General features: G+C 42.0%; 1 protein-coding gene across 1 annotated transcript in view; it reads right to left on the bottom strand.

Moving 5' to 3' along the window:
- Positions 1 to 16,419: 16,419 nt before the first annotated feature.
- The window catches only part of LOC137635364 (scoloptoxin SSD552-like), a 22,954-nt gene continuing 21,789 nt past the window's right edge, over positions 16,420 to 17,584 (bottom strand). The window contains exon 5 of the mRNA XM_068367831.1: positions 16,420 to 16,614. Coding sequence (XP_068223932.1) covers positions 16,420 to 16,614 — 195 coding nt within the window. The remainder of the gene's footprint in view (positions 16,615 to 17,584) is intronic.

Genomic DNA, 17,584 nt, shown 5'->3' with positions numbered 1-17,584 from the left:
GAGGGTCCTCGTATGGGGCTATATATCGAGGTAGTTTCTTGATGACGCTCGTCACGAAGAGGTCGATCTGCAGTTCCAGGACTCTTTCCAATCTGGAAGAGAATGGGTCTGTGTTTGTGGACCATTTTGACTCTATCGGCTCGAGCGTGAGTAGAGCATCCACTGTCACATTGCGGATCATTCGTAAGTTAACTGCTGATAGGTGCCATCTCTTTAGGTAAGGGATGGCTAATATCACCTAGATTATATGGGATGATCTCAGGCCTTGTCGGTTCAGACATCTCACTATCGCCTCGCTGTCCAAGATCAGCCTGATGAGGGCTCATCTGTGTGGATAGATTTTCCCCAACGTCAACAGGACTGCCATGGCTTCCATAATGTAGATGAGAAGGGCCTTGAGTAGAGATGACCAAGTCCCTTGGGGTTTCCTCTGATGGGAGTAAAATCCCCATTCTTCCGTCGAGGCATCCATGCGGATGATCTTCGATAGTCGAGGTGGTTGCAAGGGCCTGTTCCCCAATAAGCTTTTGGCCTTCGACCATGGGATGAGAAGCGATCAAGGTAAGACCAATATTGGTCATTTTAGATCTCTTCAATGTTTGATGCGTATCTTCTCCAGACTCCTGACATATCTTTCAGCTGTGTTCTTAGCACTGGGTCTGTCACTGCCATGAACTGGAGAGAGTTCAGTAATCTTTCCTGTTAGCGTCCTGAAATCCTGTTGGATTACAGTAATATCTTGACCGACACTGCGATCTCCTTCTTCATCCTTAAGGGAAAGGAGAGACAGTGTGACCTCAGGTTCCAATGGTTTTCCAGATATTGAAACCTTTGAGCTGGAGAGAGTCGAGACTTCTTGAAGTTGATCTTGCATCCAAGATGTCCCAGGAACTGGGTTACTTCTTTGGATGCTTGCAGACCAGCCGCTTCTGGTGTTGCCGGCACCAGCCAGCCGTCCAGGTACTTTTTTACCTGAATAGTTTCTAGGCATTGTTATTGCACGAATGCGTCCGCCAATTTCGTGAAGATACTTGGGACTGTGTTTAGTCCAAAGAGTATGGGTCTTAGAACATACTTTATCTTCTGCAACTTGAATCCTACGTAGGAGGAGAGGGGGCGACTGACTAGAAGCTGCCAATAGGCATCTGTCAGGTCTATCGAGACTGTGAACGCCCCTTTTTGTAATAGGGTCCTTATGTGTAGAAGGATTAACATCCTGAACTTGCTGTTTCTTTTGAACTTGTTGAGTGGTGACTAGTCCAGAATGACTATGAAATTTCCTGAGTCCTTCTTGGGAACACAAAACAGCCTTCCCTGGAATTTGAAGGACTTTGCTTTCCTTATAACCAGTATGCTCCAGAGCTAAAGGGTATACTCTTCTAATATGGGGTTGGAGTGTTAGAAGAGTTGAGGTAATGATGGTGGAGACATGTTTAGTTTCTATCCTAGTCCAGTCTTGACTAGGCCTTGGGCCCAAGGATCGAAGGTCCAACGATCTTATTGGAGCCTCCCTCCTACCAGAAGCATCTCTTTGCTTCGATTGATCAGAAGGTTTACCTCCTCGACCGCCTACCTTGGGCACCGCGGTCATAGAACCTGTGGGATGTTGTTGAGCAGACCGAGGAAAAAGTCTAGGCTTCTTCGTCTTCCTTTTAGATTGGGGACCCACATCCAGGGAAGACTTCCTCTTTCAAGAGATGCCCCACTCCTGGAGAAGGTTCCTATTCTCCTTGGTGGCTTTCTCGACTACCTCTTCGACTACTTCGTTTTGAAAGAGGTCTTTACACCAGATGTTGGAAGATATCAGCTTCCTGGGTTCATGTTTCACTGTTGCAGCAGCGAACACGAACTCTCTACAGGCTCTCCTAGCCTTCATAAAGGCATGTAGGTCTTTTACTACGGTGGCCATATGCATTTTGGCCAAGACCATGAGCATGTCTAGGGTACTTCGTTGGCCTGTACACATCTCTATGCAGTTTTGCAGGGATAAGGAGGCCTCAAGTCTCTCCTTTGTCTCTTGTTCCTTGCACAAGAGAAACTCAGAAAGTTTAGGGAGATTCTCGCTAAACTGTCATCCAGCGATGAGAAGGTTAAGTGGACTTCCTTCCAATCCTTCTCCCTCATGGGCAAGGCTAGTGAGAGAGGCCTGCACACCTCAAGTGCAGGGCATGGTTTGCCTGCCTCCACTGCCTTGGCAACATATTTTAATGCCTTCCACAAAAAGGGGAAGGCTATTGAAGCAGGAGTATGAAAGGTACGGTGTCTCTTATTTAGGGCGAACACTTTCGACACTGAGTAACCCGCCTTTCTCAGGCTACTTGAAAAGAGAGCCTGTGCCTTATCGTGGTCAAGAACCATGAATTCCTTCGGTTCCACCTCTTTTTCTGACGTTGGTTCATGCTTCAGTCTAATGAAGCAATCAGGAAAAGCGTTAAAGCTTGGCCAAAACTGGATTTATTCTAAAGGGACCGCTCCTATCTCTGAGTTGTAGAGTTTGCCATCCATAATCGGCATAAGCTCCGCATACCTCCAGGGATTGGTTTTGGAGCATGACGGGAGGTCTTGGCCTCTGGGTCGCTTGAATGACCCTCGGGAGGCGATTTTAGGTAAATTTCTCGACAGCAATTTCTCGAAAGTCAAATTCTCGAACTCAATTGCTCGAAAAATAATTTCTCGAACTATCATTTTCTCGAATCCCATATTTCTCGAAAACTGATATCTATTTTGTTGAGAAAATTGAATGGAAAAATTTTCATGTATTTCAAGGAAAAATATATCCCTTTGGGTTGACAAACACAAATGTTAAAAATCTATTGTAAATGAAGGAATGAAAAAAATACAAAGGTTATAATTTTGTAGTATGTATAAAAATATTATCATTTAGAATGAAATATAGTATTAAAATTCAAGCAATCAAAATGAAATGTATGCTACACTTCGTATATATTCTTCGACAGGCCTCTCTTCATCTCTTTTTATTTTCTGATTTTCACTTGTTTTAGTCTCATTTATTTTCTTTGTACTTTATTTTTCCATACTGTATTATTCTATCTAAAAAAAGTAAAGTTAATATCTTTTATGACGCAAACATAGGATTACAAATAGGTACGCAGTGTATCGTGCATTATTCGTACGCCCGTAAATACAGGACATCATAGAATGCTAATAGCAAGGTCTGCCTCTTTATAAATTGGTCTTTGGCGCTTATGGGATACTTTTGATTGTGTTCGAGAAATTTACTTGTTCGTTTTCGAGTAACTGACATTCGAGAAAATGATAGTTCGGAAAATTATTTTTAGGTCAATTGAATTCAAGAAATTTACCTTCGAGCAATTGATTTCGAGAAATTTGCCTGACCCCTCTGGGGACATGAGTGGAGCTTCACGGAGCTCTCTTTTGAATTTTGCTTTCTTTGTTTCACCTTGTTTGCAAAAGTTTTCCATTAGACCCGTAAGATGGGCCAGTGACTGGCTCATTTTGTCAAATAGAAGGGTAGAAGGTGAAGACATCGAGGTTAACAGGTCCAGGGCCAGCACAGACGGAAGGAATTCCGACACAACATCGTCATCTTCTTCCAGAGGTGCCCTCCTGCCCTCCGTCTCGATGGCAATCTGGACACAGGGAGGTACGAGTCGTGCTTGGGGCACCACCATTTCACTACTTGCTTTTGGGGACAGTAAGCTACGCATCCTATCGTTAGGTAGGTATGGTCCCGGAGAGTTCTTCTGGAACCCTCTTACCCATTTGTGTAGTTTCTTATGTGCCGCATCCCTAGACTCCATTAACTTGGGATTATCAAAACCTTCAGTCACTAAGGTCCGGCAGATATTGCAGACTTAGGGGTCCCAATATTGCAGGCATTCGGTAATAATATTGCAGGGGGCATAAGACATGCATGCTTTATGACCGTAAAAGTACGTACTCTTAAGATTGCAGAAGACTGCCTCGCATTTCATCTGGGGTTCCTCCGGTAAGGAAAGGAAAACAGAATGACTATACGATAGTTTATCTCACCTGATAAACAATATGTAATTAGTCATCTTTTAATTATTATAGCTTAGGATAGTAAGCTAGAAAGGAATAGTGAAAGACACGTACTTGTGTATCCCTCCCAACCAATTGCTGTAACCTCCCCCCAGTATTAAAAATAAAGAGTTTCCTTTATCAGGGCAACTCGAAAGAAAAGGGTTCTAACCCCTAGGGATAGAAAAAGTGTACACTGCCACTGACCCTTCTAATTATTTAATATTGTGTGGTAAGTATTAAACTGATTTCCAATCAGAGTATTGAAGGAATTCTATTCTTTCAATATAGGTACGGTCTCAGCAGAAGCCTGCACAAGGGTACACAAGATATGTTAGAAATTAACTACTGTATAATAATACTATAGTTTTTTGTTTGCAGTATATACTATATTGCAAATATACTGGCTACTGTACCAACCGTGTGTCACACAATTGTACATAATTATTTTGTATATATTATGCTTGTATCTGCGCTCTTCCCTCGCACTAAAAAGAACCTGAATGATCATGTCTCCGTTTTGCTCTGTAACATTGTCTGTCTCTCGAACAGGTCATGTCCTGTTCCTTGAGGTTTTGTATATAAAGAATAATGTTCCTTGATAAATAACTCAGTCATTTCCAATCTGCCCTTGAGTTCACAACTCCTCTCTCGGCCCGTCACATTGGTGACCCCGAAAGTCGACTCGCTCCCACTGCCTTCCACCCCCACCTCCCTCGCCCCTCCATCGTTGGTACTATGACGGAGGCAGACTCTACTCCGGCGGTTGGCACTGCGGCCGTCCCATTGAAACTTTCACCGTTCACCCGCGAAGAAGCGTGTGCTTGGTTTCAACGCGCTGAAGTCCACTTTCGTATCAGGGGCGTGACACGCTCAACCACCAAAGCGGATTATGTTCTCGTGGCGATACCCGAGGATACCTTCCCAGAAATATCCGACTGGCTTTGTGAACAAGGAGACACCCCAATAGCGTATGACGTCCTCAAATCATACCTTCTGCAGCAGTACTCGCCGTCGCCAGCCGCCCGTATAGCAAAGCTTTTTCAGCTCTCGCAACAACCGTTGGGGGACCAAAGGGCTTCGCTTGCCCTCAGGGAAATGACCAGTATCGCTCACCTTCAACCTGCCGCAGACAGCTCTCCTCGTGAGGTGAACCTACTCCGTCCCCTTTGGATACGCCGTTTACCTGAACCTGTGCGCGCTGCCATACCCGATGTCGATAGTTTACCCATAAAGGACTTGATGACCAAAGCCGACGCCCTTATGGACAGCCACTTCAAGACCTCCATCAACGCCTCCACCCCTGATGACGAGGATGCCTATTCAACATCAACCGAAGCTGACATGAATGCCGTAGGACATACACGCCTACCCCGTGACGTGCCGAAGCGGCGACAAAGCCGCCCACCACCCACCAATCGCTCGCGCCCCGACGAACGACTTCTACAGCCACTTACTACCTCCCATCCGCCGCAGTTTTGCTACTACCACTTCAGATTCGGGGCAACTGCGAAGAAATGTGCCAAAGATTGTCAGTGGCCAAAAAAACGTGTAAGTAGGCCATCGCTTGTGGCGGTGGCCTCCCGTGTTTCTAATCTTTTCTTTTTACAGGATGCAGGAACGGGCGTGCGATTTTTGGTAGACACGGGTGCTTGTCGTTCTCTTTTGCCAAGGAAACTCTTCAAGGCCCAACGTAGTCTGTCTACATCTGCCGACGTCCGCTTGGTAGCTGCCAACGGATCTGCGATACCCACCTACGGTTACGAGAACCTCACATTATCGTTCGGAAACGGTAAATTCAATTGGAAGTTTCTCGTTGCTGACGTGACATTGCCAATCCTCGGTGCGGATTTCCTCTTTCATTTCCACCTTCTGGTCGATGTCGCCCGCCGACGATTGGTCAACGCAGACTCGTACTTATCGACACCTCTTCAACCCGCCCCCTCTAACCTCGGTCTCCACATCAGCGCACCCACGGATGCCTACGTCCACCTCCTCACGTCGTACCCGGAAGTTTTCCGTCCAGAACTTCGCCAAACGCCCACGGTTCCTGCCAAGCACGGTATTTATCACCATATCAAGACGACGGGACCCCCAGTCTTCGCAAAATTCAGACGTCTGGCACCGGAACGATTGGCAGCCGCCAAACAGACGTTCGCCGAAATAGAGAAAATGGGCCTTTGCCAAAAGGCCTCCAGCCCATGGTCGTCACCCTTACACATCGTTCTGAAGAAAGACGGCTCCCTCCGTCCGTGCGGGGATTACAGGCGCCTGACCATGCAAACAGAACCGGATCACTACCCCCTCCCAAACATTGCCGATGTAACCTCCTACCTGCACAAAGCGAAGGTTTTCTCTATGCTCGACCTCCTGAAGGGGTATTATCAGGTGCCTATGAACCCAGAAGACATCCCCAAGACCGCCATCACCACTCCGTTTGGTACATACACCTTCAATTACTCCGGTTTTGGCCTTCGTAATGCTGGGGCAACGTTTCAACGTCTTATGGATGGCATCCTAGGGGACCTCCCTTTCTGTGTATGTTATGTGGACGACATACTTGTGTTCTCCTCCTCAAAAGAGGAACACCTCCGTTACCTGCGCATCGTGCTCGACCGCCTGCAACAAAACGGCCTTGTAGTCCGGTACTACAAGTGTAACTTTGGTGCTAACGAAGTGTCGTTATTAGGGCACGGTATCACTCCTGAAGGAGTCCATCCCCTCCCTGAGAAGGTAGCAGCCGTTCAGAATTTCCCCACGCCCTCGACCATCAAAGCTCTGCAGGAATTTTTGGGCATGATCAACTATTATCACCGTTTTCTGCCAGACATTGCCGCCACTCTTGCTCCCCTCTAGGCCTCCCTCAAGGGCAAGCAAAAGGACCTGAAGTGGGGTCCCCTTCAAGAAGCAGCCTTCTGCAATGCAAAGAAGGCCCTATCAACTGCTGCGGCTCTCACTTTTCCTATCCCACACGCCCCTCTCCTTCTCTCCACCGATGCCAGCGACGTCGCTATTGGTGCAGTACTCGAGCAGGTAGTCAAAGGCTCGCCCCGCCCATTGGCCTTCTTCAGCAGAAAACTGTCCAAGGCAGAATCGGGTTATTCTACCTTCGATCGAGAATTGCTGGCGGTGCACTTGGCTGTCCGTCACTTTTGCCATTTCTTAGAAGGTACGCCCTTCGTCATTCGTACAGACCACATGCCTCTGGTGCACGCCTTCACTCGACAGTCTGACGCCTGGTCCGCCCGTCAACGCCGACATCTCTCCGCCGTGGCTGAATACAATTGCACCATCCAGTAGGTCCCTGGGAAAATGAATCCCGTTGCCGATGCCCTGTCAAGAAACACGTTGGCTGCCGTTCAATTGGGATTGGATTACAATGCCCTGGCTGAAGCCTAACGACAGGATCCAGAGTATCAAGCTTGTAGGACATCCTGCACGTCCCTCCGTTGGGAAGACTTTCCCCTCGAAGACTCCAACACCACCCTCCTCTGTGACGTCAGTACTGGTAGACCGCGACCTTGGATTCCTGCTCCCATGCGCCGACTTGTGTTTGATTTCATCCACGGCCTTTCACATCCCTCGTGCCATTCTACTGCACAGCTGCTGAAGGCAAAGTTCATTTGGCACGGCATTTCTAAGGATGCTAAGGATTGGGTCCGTGCGTGTACTTCTTGCCAAACTTCCAAAGTATATCGACACACGGATTCAGTAGTGGGCACCTTTCCTCAACCTCAGCGTCGTTTCGCACACATTCACGTCGACGTTGTAGGCCCCCTACCCACATCACAAGGACATTGTTATCTGTTTACCGTCATCGACCGCTCCACTCATTGGCCTGAAGCCATTCCCATGGAAACTGCAACGTCCGCCTCATGTACATCTGCCTTACTCTCTGGATGGGTCTCAAGATTCGGTATCCCTGAGCATATTACTTCTGACAGGGGAACAACTTTCACCTCTCAATTGTGGACGTCATTAGCGAATCTCCTGGGCATCACCCTACATCAGACAATGGCCTACAACCCCGCTGCCAATGGAATGGTTGAACGTTTTCATCACACCCTCAAAGCAGCTTTGATGTCCCGCTGCAAGGATTGCAACTGGTTTACTCAGCTTCCCTGGGTCTTCCTTGGACTAAGGACCACTCCTAAAGACGCCCTCGATGTCTCGGTAGCCGAAATGGTGTATGGCGACCCGTTGGTCGTCCCTGCCAAATTTTTTCCTTTTACAACCTCCTCCGACGATCTCCAGCGCATACGTCACGTCGTGGGAAAATTTACTCCGTGCCGCCAGACTTACAAGCCCCCAGCGAAGCATCACATACCAACGGACTTGCACTCTGCAACGCATGTCTTCCTGCGCAACGACACCAGCAAGCCACCACTAACGCCCCCTTACATGGGCCCTTTCCTTGTGATCCGACGCAGTCCAAAAGCATTCCTCCTAAACATTCGGGGCAAAGAAGACTGGGTCTCCATTGATCGTCTAAAACCTGCTTATCTTCTGCCAGATGACCCGCCTACAGTTCGCCTCTCTAGATCAGGGCGCCATATTTAACATGTACAGTATGTCATTTTTAGGGGGGGAGCCATGTACTAACCGTGTGTCACACAATTGTACATAATTATTTTGTATATATTATGCATGTATCTGCGCTCTTCACTCGCACCACGCACTAAAAAGAACCTGAATGATCATGTCTCCGTTTCGCTCTGTAACATTGTCTGTCTCTCGAACAGGTCATGTCCTGTTGCCTTGAGGTTTTGTATATAAAGAAGAGTGTTCCTTAATGAATAACTCAGTCGTTTCCAATCTGCCTTAGAGTTCACAACTCCTCTCTCGGCCCGTCACACTACTGTATAATCATATACTGTAGTTCAGCAGATGTCCAGGCTAGCACCTGGCGGCACTATTCAGCTGGCATGTCGCCGACTGGACTAGAAATTAGGAAAGACACATACTTGTGTATCCAACCCAGCCAATTTTTGTGACTTTCCCTTCCAATATTAAAACCATAGAGTTTCCTGATCAGGGAAGCTGAAATACAAGGGTTTTAACCTTTAAGGATAGAAAGTGTACTACCACTGGCCCTTCTAAATTATTTAATATTGAAGGGTAAAATGTAAACTGATTTCTAATCGGAGTATTGAAGGAATTCTATCCTTTCAATTTAGGATTGGTCTCAGCAAAAGATTGGGCAAGGATATCCAAGATGTATGTTGAAAATTAACTACTTGTATAATAAATACAATAGTTTTCTATCTGCAGTATATGCTGTACTGCAAATATACTGACTACTGTATAATCATATACTCTAGTTCAGCCGGCATATAGCTGGCATAGCTAGTCCCTGACGGAACAGTAAGGCCGGCATACTAGCTGATAGAGAGACAGAAAGCATGGAGTGAAGGACCGCCTTATTACTGTGTATGTTTACACTAATTAAGGATGTAAGTATATAACTTACAGCCTTCCCCCAGAAAGAAGGTTCAAATGGAAGGGGAGAATGTATCATTCAGGCTTCCATCCAGCCACAAGTACCGTTGCTGGCATAGTCCAGACGGCATATGGCCGGGTGGCTAGTATCCGGCGGCACTGGTACAGTCGGCCTGCCACCGACTGATTAAGTACTTGTCGACACCGGCCCGGCCGGCAGACTGCCAACTGGGTTAGTACCCCGGTTACAGGACTTGTGGACGGCAGTCCAAGGGAGGACTGAAAAACCTAGGTGACAGAAGGGTCTCCCACAGGCAGCCGTTAGGCCGGGTCAACCTTTGCGGATCTTTGTCCATAAGGGAAAGCTGAGTGACTAAACAGCTGCTATGTAGGAGCCCGGCTGGCCCCACTACACGCCAGCGACCAGCGAGATTGCGGGACAATGGCCATAGCTAGAAGGACAGATAGGGGCAGGGGAAAGAGTCCTATATAATTTGTAGAAGGCGGCGACAATGTTGCGGCCCCGCCCCCCCCCCCCTTACACAAAGGAGAAACTCTGTTTCAGTATGGGCGCCGTCCTAGGCGGCAGAAGAATGTTTATTCTTGAACCTAGGGTCTGCCGAAATATTGTTAGGAGGGGCCGGCAGGTTTGCCCCCCCTCTCCACAAGGGAGAAACATTGTTTTAGTGCCGGAGCCATCCTAGGCTGTAGAAGAATGTCTATGCTTCAGCCCAGGGTCTGCCAGCATAGGACTAGTCTTCTAAACCGCAGGGAGAACGTGGCGGCAACATACCACAACCACAGGTGCGGTTTAGTGAGGCTAGCTTCCTATGCCGGTGGTTATAAGCCGGCAGGGGAGTGACTACTCACCCTGCCGGCCTGCCGCCAGCAAAAGACTGAATACTCTGAGATTCTGTCAAAAACCAAAGCCGGACACTCGCTTGCAAAGGTGGGAGACAGAAGAAACCCTAGCCTAGTCAAGCTGGAGTAAACTACTCTATTGCAAGACCGGAAAGGGTTGCTGCCTGCGGCGGCACTCAGAGGGAGAGAGGGATTTCCCATGACTCTCCACAGGAGACAAGTATCGATTTATATAATTCTAGGAGATATACTATCTCCCTTAGAATCAATAAAATGATACACCATGGTAAACGGGGAAATGTCTGAAACTATTCTACATCGCCTAGGTTAGGTAACCTAAGCAAGACGAGATCTCAGTTACCTAAATCACCGAAACTCTATAGTATACGATCGACAAAGAAAGAGGAAAATTATGCATACCATAAATATCTTTACAAGTATAATGATGCCTAAACAGCTTTCTTAATTTATTAATGCTATTTCAACCAGGAAAGTCGTTTTTCTAACTAAATAACACATGCCTAACGAATGACAGTACCCATGGCACCTCCGGTAACAGGCCTAGCTCCTAAGCACAATAAATTTCTCTAATTTCACTGTGAAACAAGAGCTAAAATTATATACACTTTAAAGAATCAATACTCAACTTCCCAGAGGCGAAAGAATTTGGAGATTGCATAATAATCCTCACAAAATCGATCGAAAAGGTTAGGTCAACAGGGAACACCACTGTGCAAATTGGCTACAAAATTAGGAATAATCGACATCTTGAATATAGCGCTATCTTGATACTCAATATTTATATGGGAAATAGGGCAACCTTGATAACGGTCCCCTTCCAAATTTGCCACTCTTCCCCCTCGAGGCAAAAACGCTATTCTGGGTGAAGATCGCTATGTGTCGTATCAAGATATACGTCCCCTGAATTATGTGATATCTTTAAGAGAAATTTTAAGGATATTCGTGCCAGGAGTTAGAATTCTGGAGACCTAAAGGTAAATTCTCTGTGAATATCCCTGTAGTTCATATATCACTTGGAAGCTACTATTAGGAACCCTCCATCAGGAACATATGGCTTTAGCCCAAAAATGCTATCTGTCATTTGAATTTACCATCCATCCGCCATGTTTGTTCACTCACATCTTGATTCTAACACTGATAATAAGAACAACAATATGTTTTTATATATTGTTTATGAAAATTTTGTTATAAAGGGTTGTTGTGTACGTAGTAATTTCTGGACCACTTATTGATTTATTTATTTATCTATTTATTGATTTATTTAATCTTACTATAGATAAATTAGAACAGAAAATTGAATTGATTACCTCAATGTTTCATCTCTGATCTTTACTTTTAACCCTGGATAGGTACGGTGGGTCGTTCGCGACCCCGAGCGTAAAAAAAAAACAGGTTTTTCTCACGTGACTCACCCCCGTGACTGAATTTGTGGGTGATCGACCTGCAGGAGGTGTCTCCCCTACACGCTCTAGTAGTGTCCAGATGTGCATTGCTGTAGCTGTACTCCTTCCCCGATTTCTGAGACGCGTCGGGGTCGAGCGCGACCAAGTTTACCCTTCTAAGGTAGTTTGCCTAATTATCAAAGTTATTACGTATTATGAAATTGTCGTAGAATGGTGCAACTTGTATAGGTTATCAGTTGTGGAAAGTCTTGGTGGATTGTTTGGCTACCATGTGCATGATTTTTTTTTTTAGTTAAAATATCGTTCATCACCACGAGGACCATTTTACCGCGAGTGCCCCTTTTTCATTTTTTTTCATTTTTTTGCCAAGTCATTTTTCCGTAAGATATTGCCAAATAGTGTCGTAAAACTTTTGCTTGTTTAGTGTTGGAAAGTGTGTCTAGATGATCTGGCTACCCATGCGTGACTTTGTTTTTGTCAGATACGACGTAGTTATTGGTATATTGGGTATTTAACTGCGGTTACCAATTTCTGTTTTTTTTCAATATTTGTAAAAATTACTACGTAGTAAGGAATTGCCGTATATTATTCATTTTTTTTTTCATGTTTATGTGTTAGAAAGTGTGCCTTGATGGTTGGGCTAACACGTGCATGTCTTTTTTTTTATCTGAGATGCCGTATATTAGAATGTCGGGCATTTTACCGCGAGTGCCCCTTTTTATTTTTTTTCATTTTTTTGCCAAGTCATTTTTCCGTATGATATTGCCAAATAGTGTCGTAAAACTTTTGTTTTTTTAGTGTAGGAAAGTGTGTCTAGATGATCTGGCTACCCATGCGTGATTTTGTTTTTGTCAGATACGACGTAGTTATTGGTATATTGGGTATTTAACTGCGGTTGCCAATTTCTGTTTTTTTTCAATATTTGTAAAAATTTACTACGTAGTAAGGAATTGCCGTATATTATTGATTTTTTTTTTCATGTTTATGTGTTAGAAAGTGTGCCTTGATGGTTGGGCTAACACGTGCATGTCTTTTTTTTTTATCTGAGATGCAGTATATTAGAATGTTGGGCATTTTTCCGCGAGTGCCCCTTTTTATTTGTTTTGCATTTTTTTGCTTAGTCATGTTACCGTAAGGAATTGGCAAGTAGTGTCGCAAAACTTATATTTTTATAGTGTTGGAAAGTGTTTCTAGATGATCTGGCTACCCATGCCTATTTTTTTTTTAGCCAGATATGGCGTATATATAAGTATGTGTTCGATTTTCCTGTGATTGCCATTTTTTTCGTTTTTTCCCATTTCTTTCAAAATTACTACGTACTAAGGAACTATCACAGAGTAATGATTCATTTATATGTTTATTTGTCGGAAAATGTGCCTTGATGGTTTGCCTAGCACGTGGCTAAAATTTTTTTTTTCTGAAATGCCGTATATTAGAATGGCCATTTTTCCACGAGTGCCCCTTTTTATTTTTTTTGCATTTTTTTGCTTAGTCATGTTACCGTAAGGAATTGGCAAGTAGTGTCGCAAAACTTATAATTTTATAGTGTTGGAAAGTGTTTCTAGATGATCTGGCTACCCATGCCTATCTTTTTTTTTTTAGCCAGATATGGCGTATATATAGGTATGTGTTCGATTTTCCTGTGATTGCCATTTTTTCGTTTTTTCCCATTTCTTTCAAAATTACTACGTACTAAGGAACTATCACAGAGTAATGATTCATTTAGATGTTTATTTGTCGGAAAATGTGCCTTGATGGTTTGCCTAGCACGTGGCTGAATTTTTTTTTTCTGAAATGCCGTATATTAGAATGTTAGCCATTTTTCCGCGAGTGCCCCTTTTTATTTGTTTTGCATTTTTTTGCTTAGTCATGTTACCGTAAGGAATTGGCAAGTAGTGTCGCAAAACTTATATTTTTATAGTGTTGGAAAGTGTTTCTAGATGATCAGGCTACCCATGCCTTTCTTTTTTTTAGCCAGATATGGCGTATATATAGGTATGTGTTCGATTTTCCGGTGATTGCCATTTTTTCGTTTTTTCCCAATTCTTTCAAAATTACTACGTACTAAGGAACTATCACAGAGTAATGATTCCTCTAGATGTTTATTTGTCGGAAAATTTTGTTTACTTCTTTTTTGATTGAATATCATCAAATTTTTTTAGCTAAAATATTATATTGTTTTACATTTTTTTTTTCGATTTTATTTCCCTACAAAAAATTTTTTTTGGGTCAGAATTTTAATTTTATAGTCGTAAAATAATCGACAATTATCCAGCAACCCACCATACAATTTTTATGCATATCCAATAATAATTAGATTAGTAAATAACACCTTGAAATTGACATACCCTTACTACATTCAAGTGGCAGATTAGGGAGTCTGAGTCAGTGTGGTTGGCGGCCATTTTGTGGACATATCCGAAGCGTAAGCTGCCCTATCTATATATATTCTTGTTCCCTATAGAATTTGTGATATTTTGGTATATTTTTACCTGCATAAATATCATATTATATATTAAATATATGTATTTTTTTACGAAATTTCTAAGTACTCAAAAAATTACCTTTAGATATGGCCCCTGATATAAATGTAATTTACAAAATAATGAAGATTTTTTTACATATTTCTATTTTAGGATAACATATGTTTATTCCCTAAAAAAATTAGCCACTTCCTATTTCATTTGGGTACCCAAAAAAATTCATGAAATTTGGACAAATTTTTTTGGCCAAAAAAAGTTACCCTTTTTTTCTCATTTCAGATCTTCACCTCCATGGGTCTGACTTCATCCAAAATACATCAAGATGTGTCCTAAACATTCAAGAATCAATTCCTAAAAGGATTTGTGTATATATGTATAAACTTTTTTTTTATGAATTTTTATGTCAGGTCTTTTTTTTCTACTTAATTTTTAAAATATTTATAATAAATAGTTTTTCTGCAGATGAGTAGTATTTATCTTTACAGTTGTTTTAAGCATTCATTGAAGTTTTTTTTGGCAAACGAAAAAAGGAGGTTACTGCAAAAACTGATTTTTCAAGAATTTTTTTTGGCATCGGGGTCGTTCGCGTCCGAGTATACCCTTAAAGGGGTGTCCGAGGAGCGTACCTATCCAGGGTTAATATAGAAAAATCATGACTTGAAAAAAAAATAGACCTTGCGAAACTATTTTATTCCATAACAATGTTTTTTTTTCCTATCAAATAAGGGAGACATAAAATAGTAAGCTCTTCTGGCTCTAATGTAATAAGCTTTTGCTCTGAAGATATCATTATTTAATTAAAAGTTTGCGTATAATGAAGATATCACCAGTAGGCTGCTATGAGGTACAAGGGACATCTGCTTTTGAGCTTCGAAGGAGGTGGGAGCTGAGAATTACTGTTGCTTCTCAGCTTCAGAGGAAAAGGATTTTTCCGGGTGAGCTGTTGTATCACCTTTTATTCCGAATAACAGGACGAAAAAAAAAAATATTCTAAGATAGAGCCTCCAGAAATCTTGAGACTTTACACAATATGTATATATTTTGTGTAATTGAAGATTAGTTACACTAAATAAGTATTTCTTCAAACTGCAGGACACCTGGAATTTCAAAATATATGCAAATAATAAAAGAAATATTATGAGTGATAATTAATTAAGTTAAATTGCACCATAAACTCATTTGAAGCGAGATATCAGTCATGTGATTCATCAAAATAGGAACTGCGATCGATACAAAGAGAGTAGTATCATCTGCATAAGCAACAGAATGGTTTTCAAGAATAAGATAACATATTATTTGTATTGTATATTTTTCTTGGGGATTTTGCTGATTTTCTCTTGATAGTATGAAGCTCATGGTCAGTGAATTATTATTATTATTATTATTATTATTATTATTATTATTATTATTATTACAAGTAGTAGTAGTAGAAGTAGTAGTAGTAGTAGTAGTAGTAGTACTAGTAGTAGTAGTAGTAGTAGTAGTGCAGATGTAAAAATATCACTTATAGAAAATAAATACCTAAATTTATATGAATTAAAACTAAACGTTTATTATGATGATAAAGATATGAGCATATATAATCTATCAAGGTAAAGTATTAAAACCACTATTCATGATTTTGCTTTAATAAAACTCAGTGTTCCAGAACAGCTAATGATTATTCCAATACACACAAAAGTAATGATTCCAATACACAAAATAGTAAAGATTATTCTAAGACACACAAAAGTAATGATTCCAATACACAAAATAGTAAAGATTATTCCAATACACACAAAAGTAATGATTCCAATACACAAAATAGTAAAGATTATTCCAATACACACAAAAGTAATGATTCCAATACACACAAAAGTAATGATTCCAATACACAAAATAGTAAAGATTATTCCAATACACACAAAAGTAATGATTCCAATACACAAAATAGTAAAGATTATTCTAAGACACACAAAAGAGAGATGTTTTGAATTGCTCCAAAGATTATTTTTTCCTTTTTCTGTTAATATTGTTGTTATTGTTGTTGTTGTTTTATTTGTTTCTGCAGCTACTGTTGGAGTAGAATGCCTAAATAATTTACCCGGGAAATAAGTCAAACATCTCTCTTAAATAGAGGGTGCGTTCACTAAGTCTGGAAGGCTGACGACGCCTAGTTCACCAGCGACAGAAACCCAAAACAGCTTCTCTCAAGCACACAGATCCGGATAAGTAGTCGATATCCCGTTGCTACACTGAGAAGCAGCTGTCCCCTGGGCGTAAATCTCTTGGCCAAGGATATTCCCTGCCGGTCCATAATTACAAACGTATATCTTGAGCTCAGAATCTGTCTTGTTGTCGTGAATGCCACCACAGCCTATCTCGTATGTATTTGCCCACACTACCTGTGAGATGAAGGTGAGAAGTGGAGTTTGAAACTATTATTATCATTTAACTGGATTTATATGAATGAATTCTATTGGGAACCTTACTTCTTTGCCTGAGTCTTAAGGTTACATATAGATTTCTTAATCATAAACTCTTTTATATATAGCACAGTATTATCCTTAGCATCTTTATAATAGAATGGTATGTATAACTGAATGGGGAGACTTAAAGGTTTTCCTCACCCATGGAAGGACCAAGGAAGACCAAACAATGGCTCACAACGACGACACAGTCATGATCACTATGAAAAATCTGACAAGCCGCGAGAGTGGACTTATGTAAGAGCCCATGTAATCCGCGAAGCTAATACACAATTGCTTCTGTTTCTTCTGAAGCTTATAGAGGATATATCGTCTGGAGAATCTTGCAGTGTAGTTTAGTTTTTACTACAAAGGGATACCCTCGTAGAGTCATCCTAAACCCATATAATACAGTACCTTTCCTAATTCAGTGTTGATAGTATTTCTTAGTACAAAAAAAAAAAGACATAAAATATTATTCTTAAACCCATACAATCCAATACACTACTTTCACTATTGGAAACATCCCTGCCTGGTGATCGCCGGACTGGGGTTTGAGTCCTGCACGAGCTAAATAGTTTGTTGTAGCGTCTGCAACCTCACCATCCTTGTGAGATAGGTATGGAGGATTTAGGGGAAACCTATAGCTCTACCTGCTGAGTCATCAGGAGCCATTGGTTAATCTTCTCTGGTCCTAGCTTGAGTGGTGACGGACATAGGCGCTGATCATATATAAACAAATATATATACATATAAATATATATATATATATATATATATATATATATATATATATATATATATATATATATATATATATATATATGTATATATATATATATATATATATATATATATATATATATGTATATATATATGTATGTTTTCTCTCTCTCTCTCTCTCTCT

This window comes from Palaemon carinicauda, unplaced genomic scaffold (assembly GCF_036898095.1).
Source record: "Palaemon carinicauda isolate YSFRI2023 unplaced genomic scaffold, ASM3689809v2 scaffold118, whole genome shotgun sequence".
NCBI classification, from domain to species: domain Eukaryota; kingdom Metazoa; phylum Arthropoda; class Malacostraca; order Decapoda; family Palaemonidae; genus Palaemon; species Palaemon carinicauda.
Note: the sequence above shows the minus strand (reverse complement) of the source record. Positions and strands in the feature narration are given on the sequence as shown.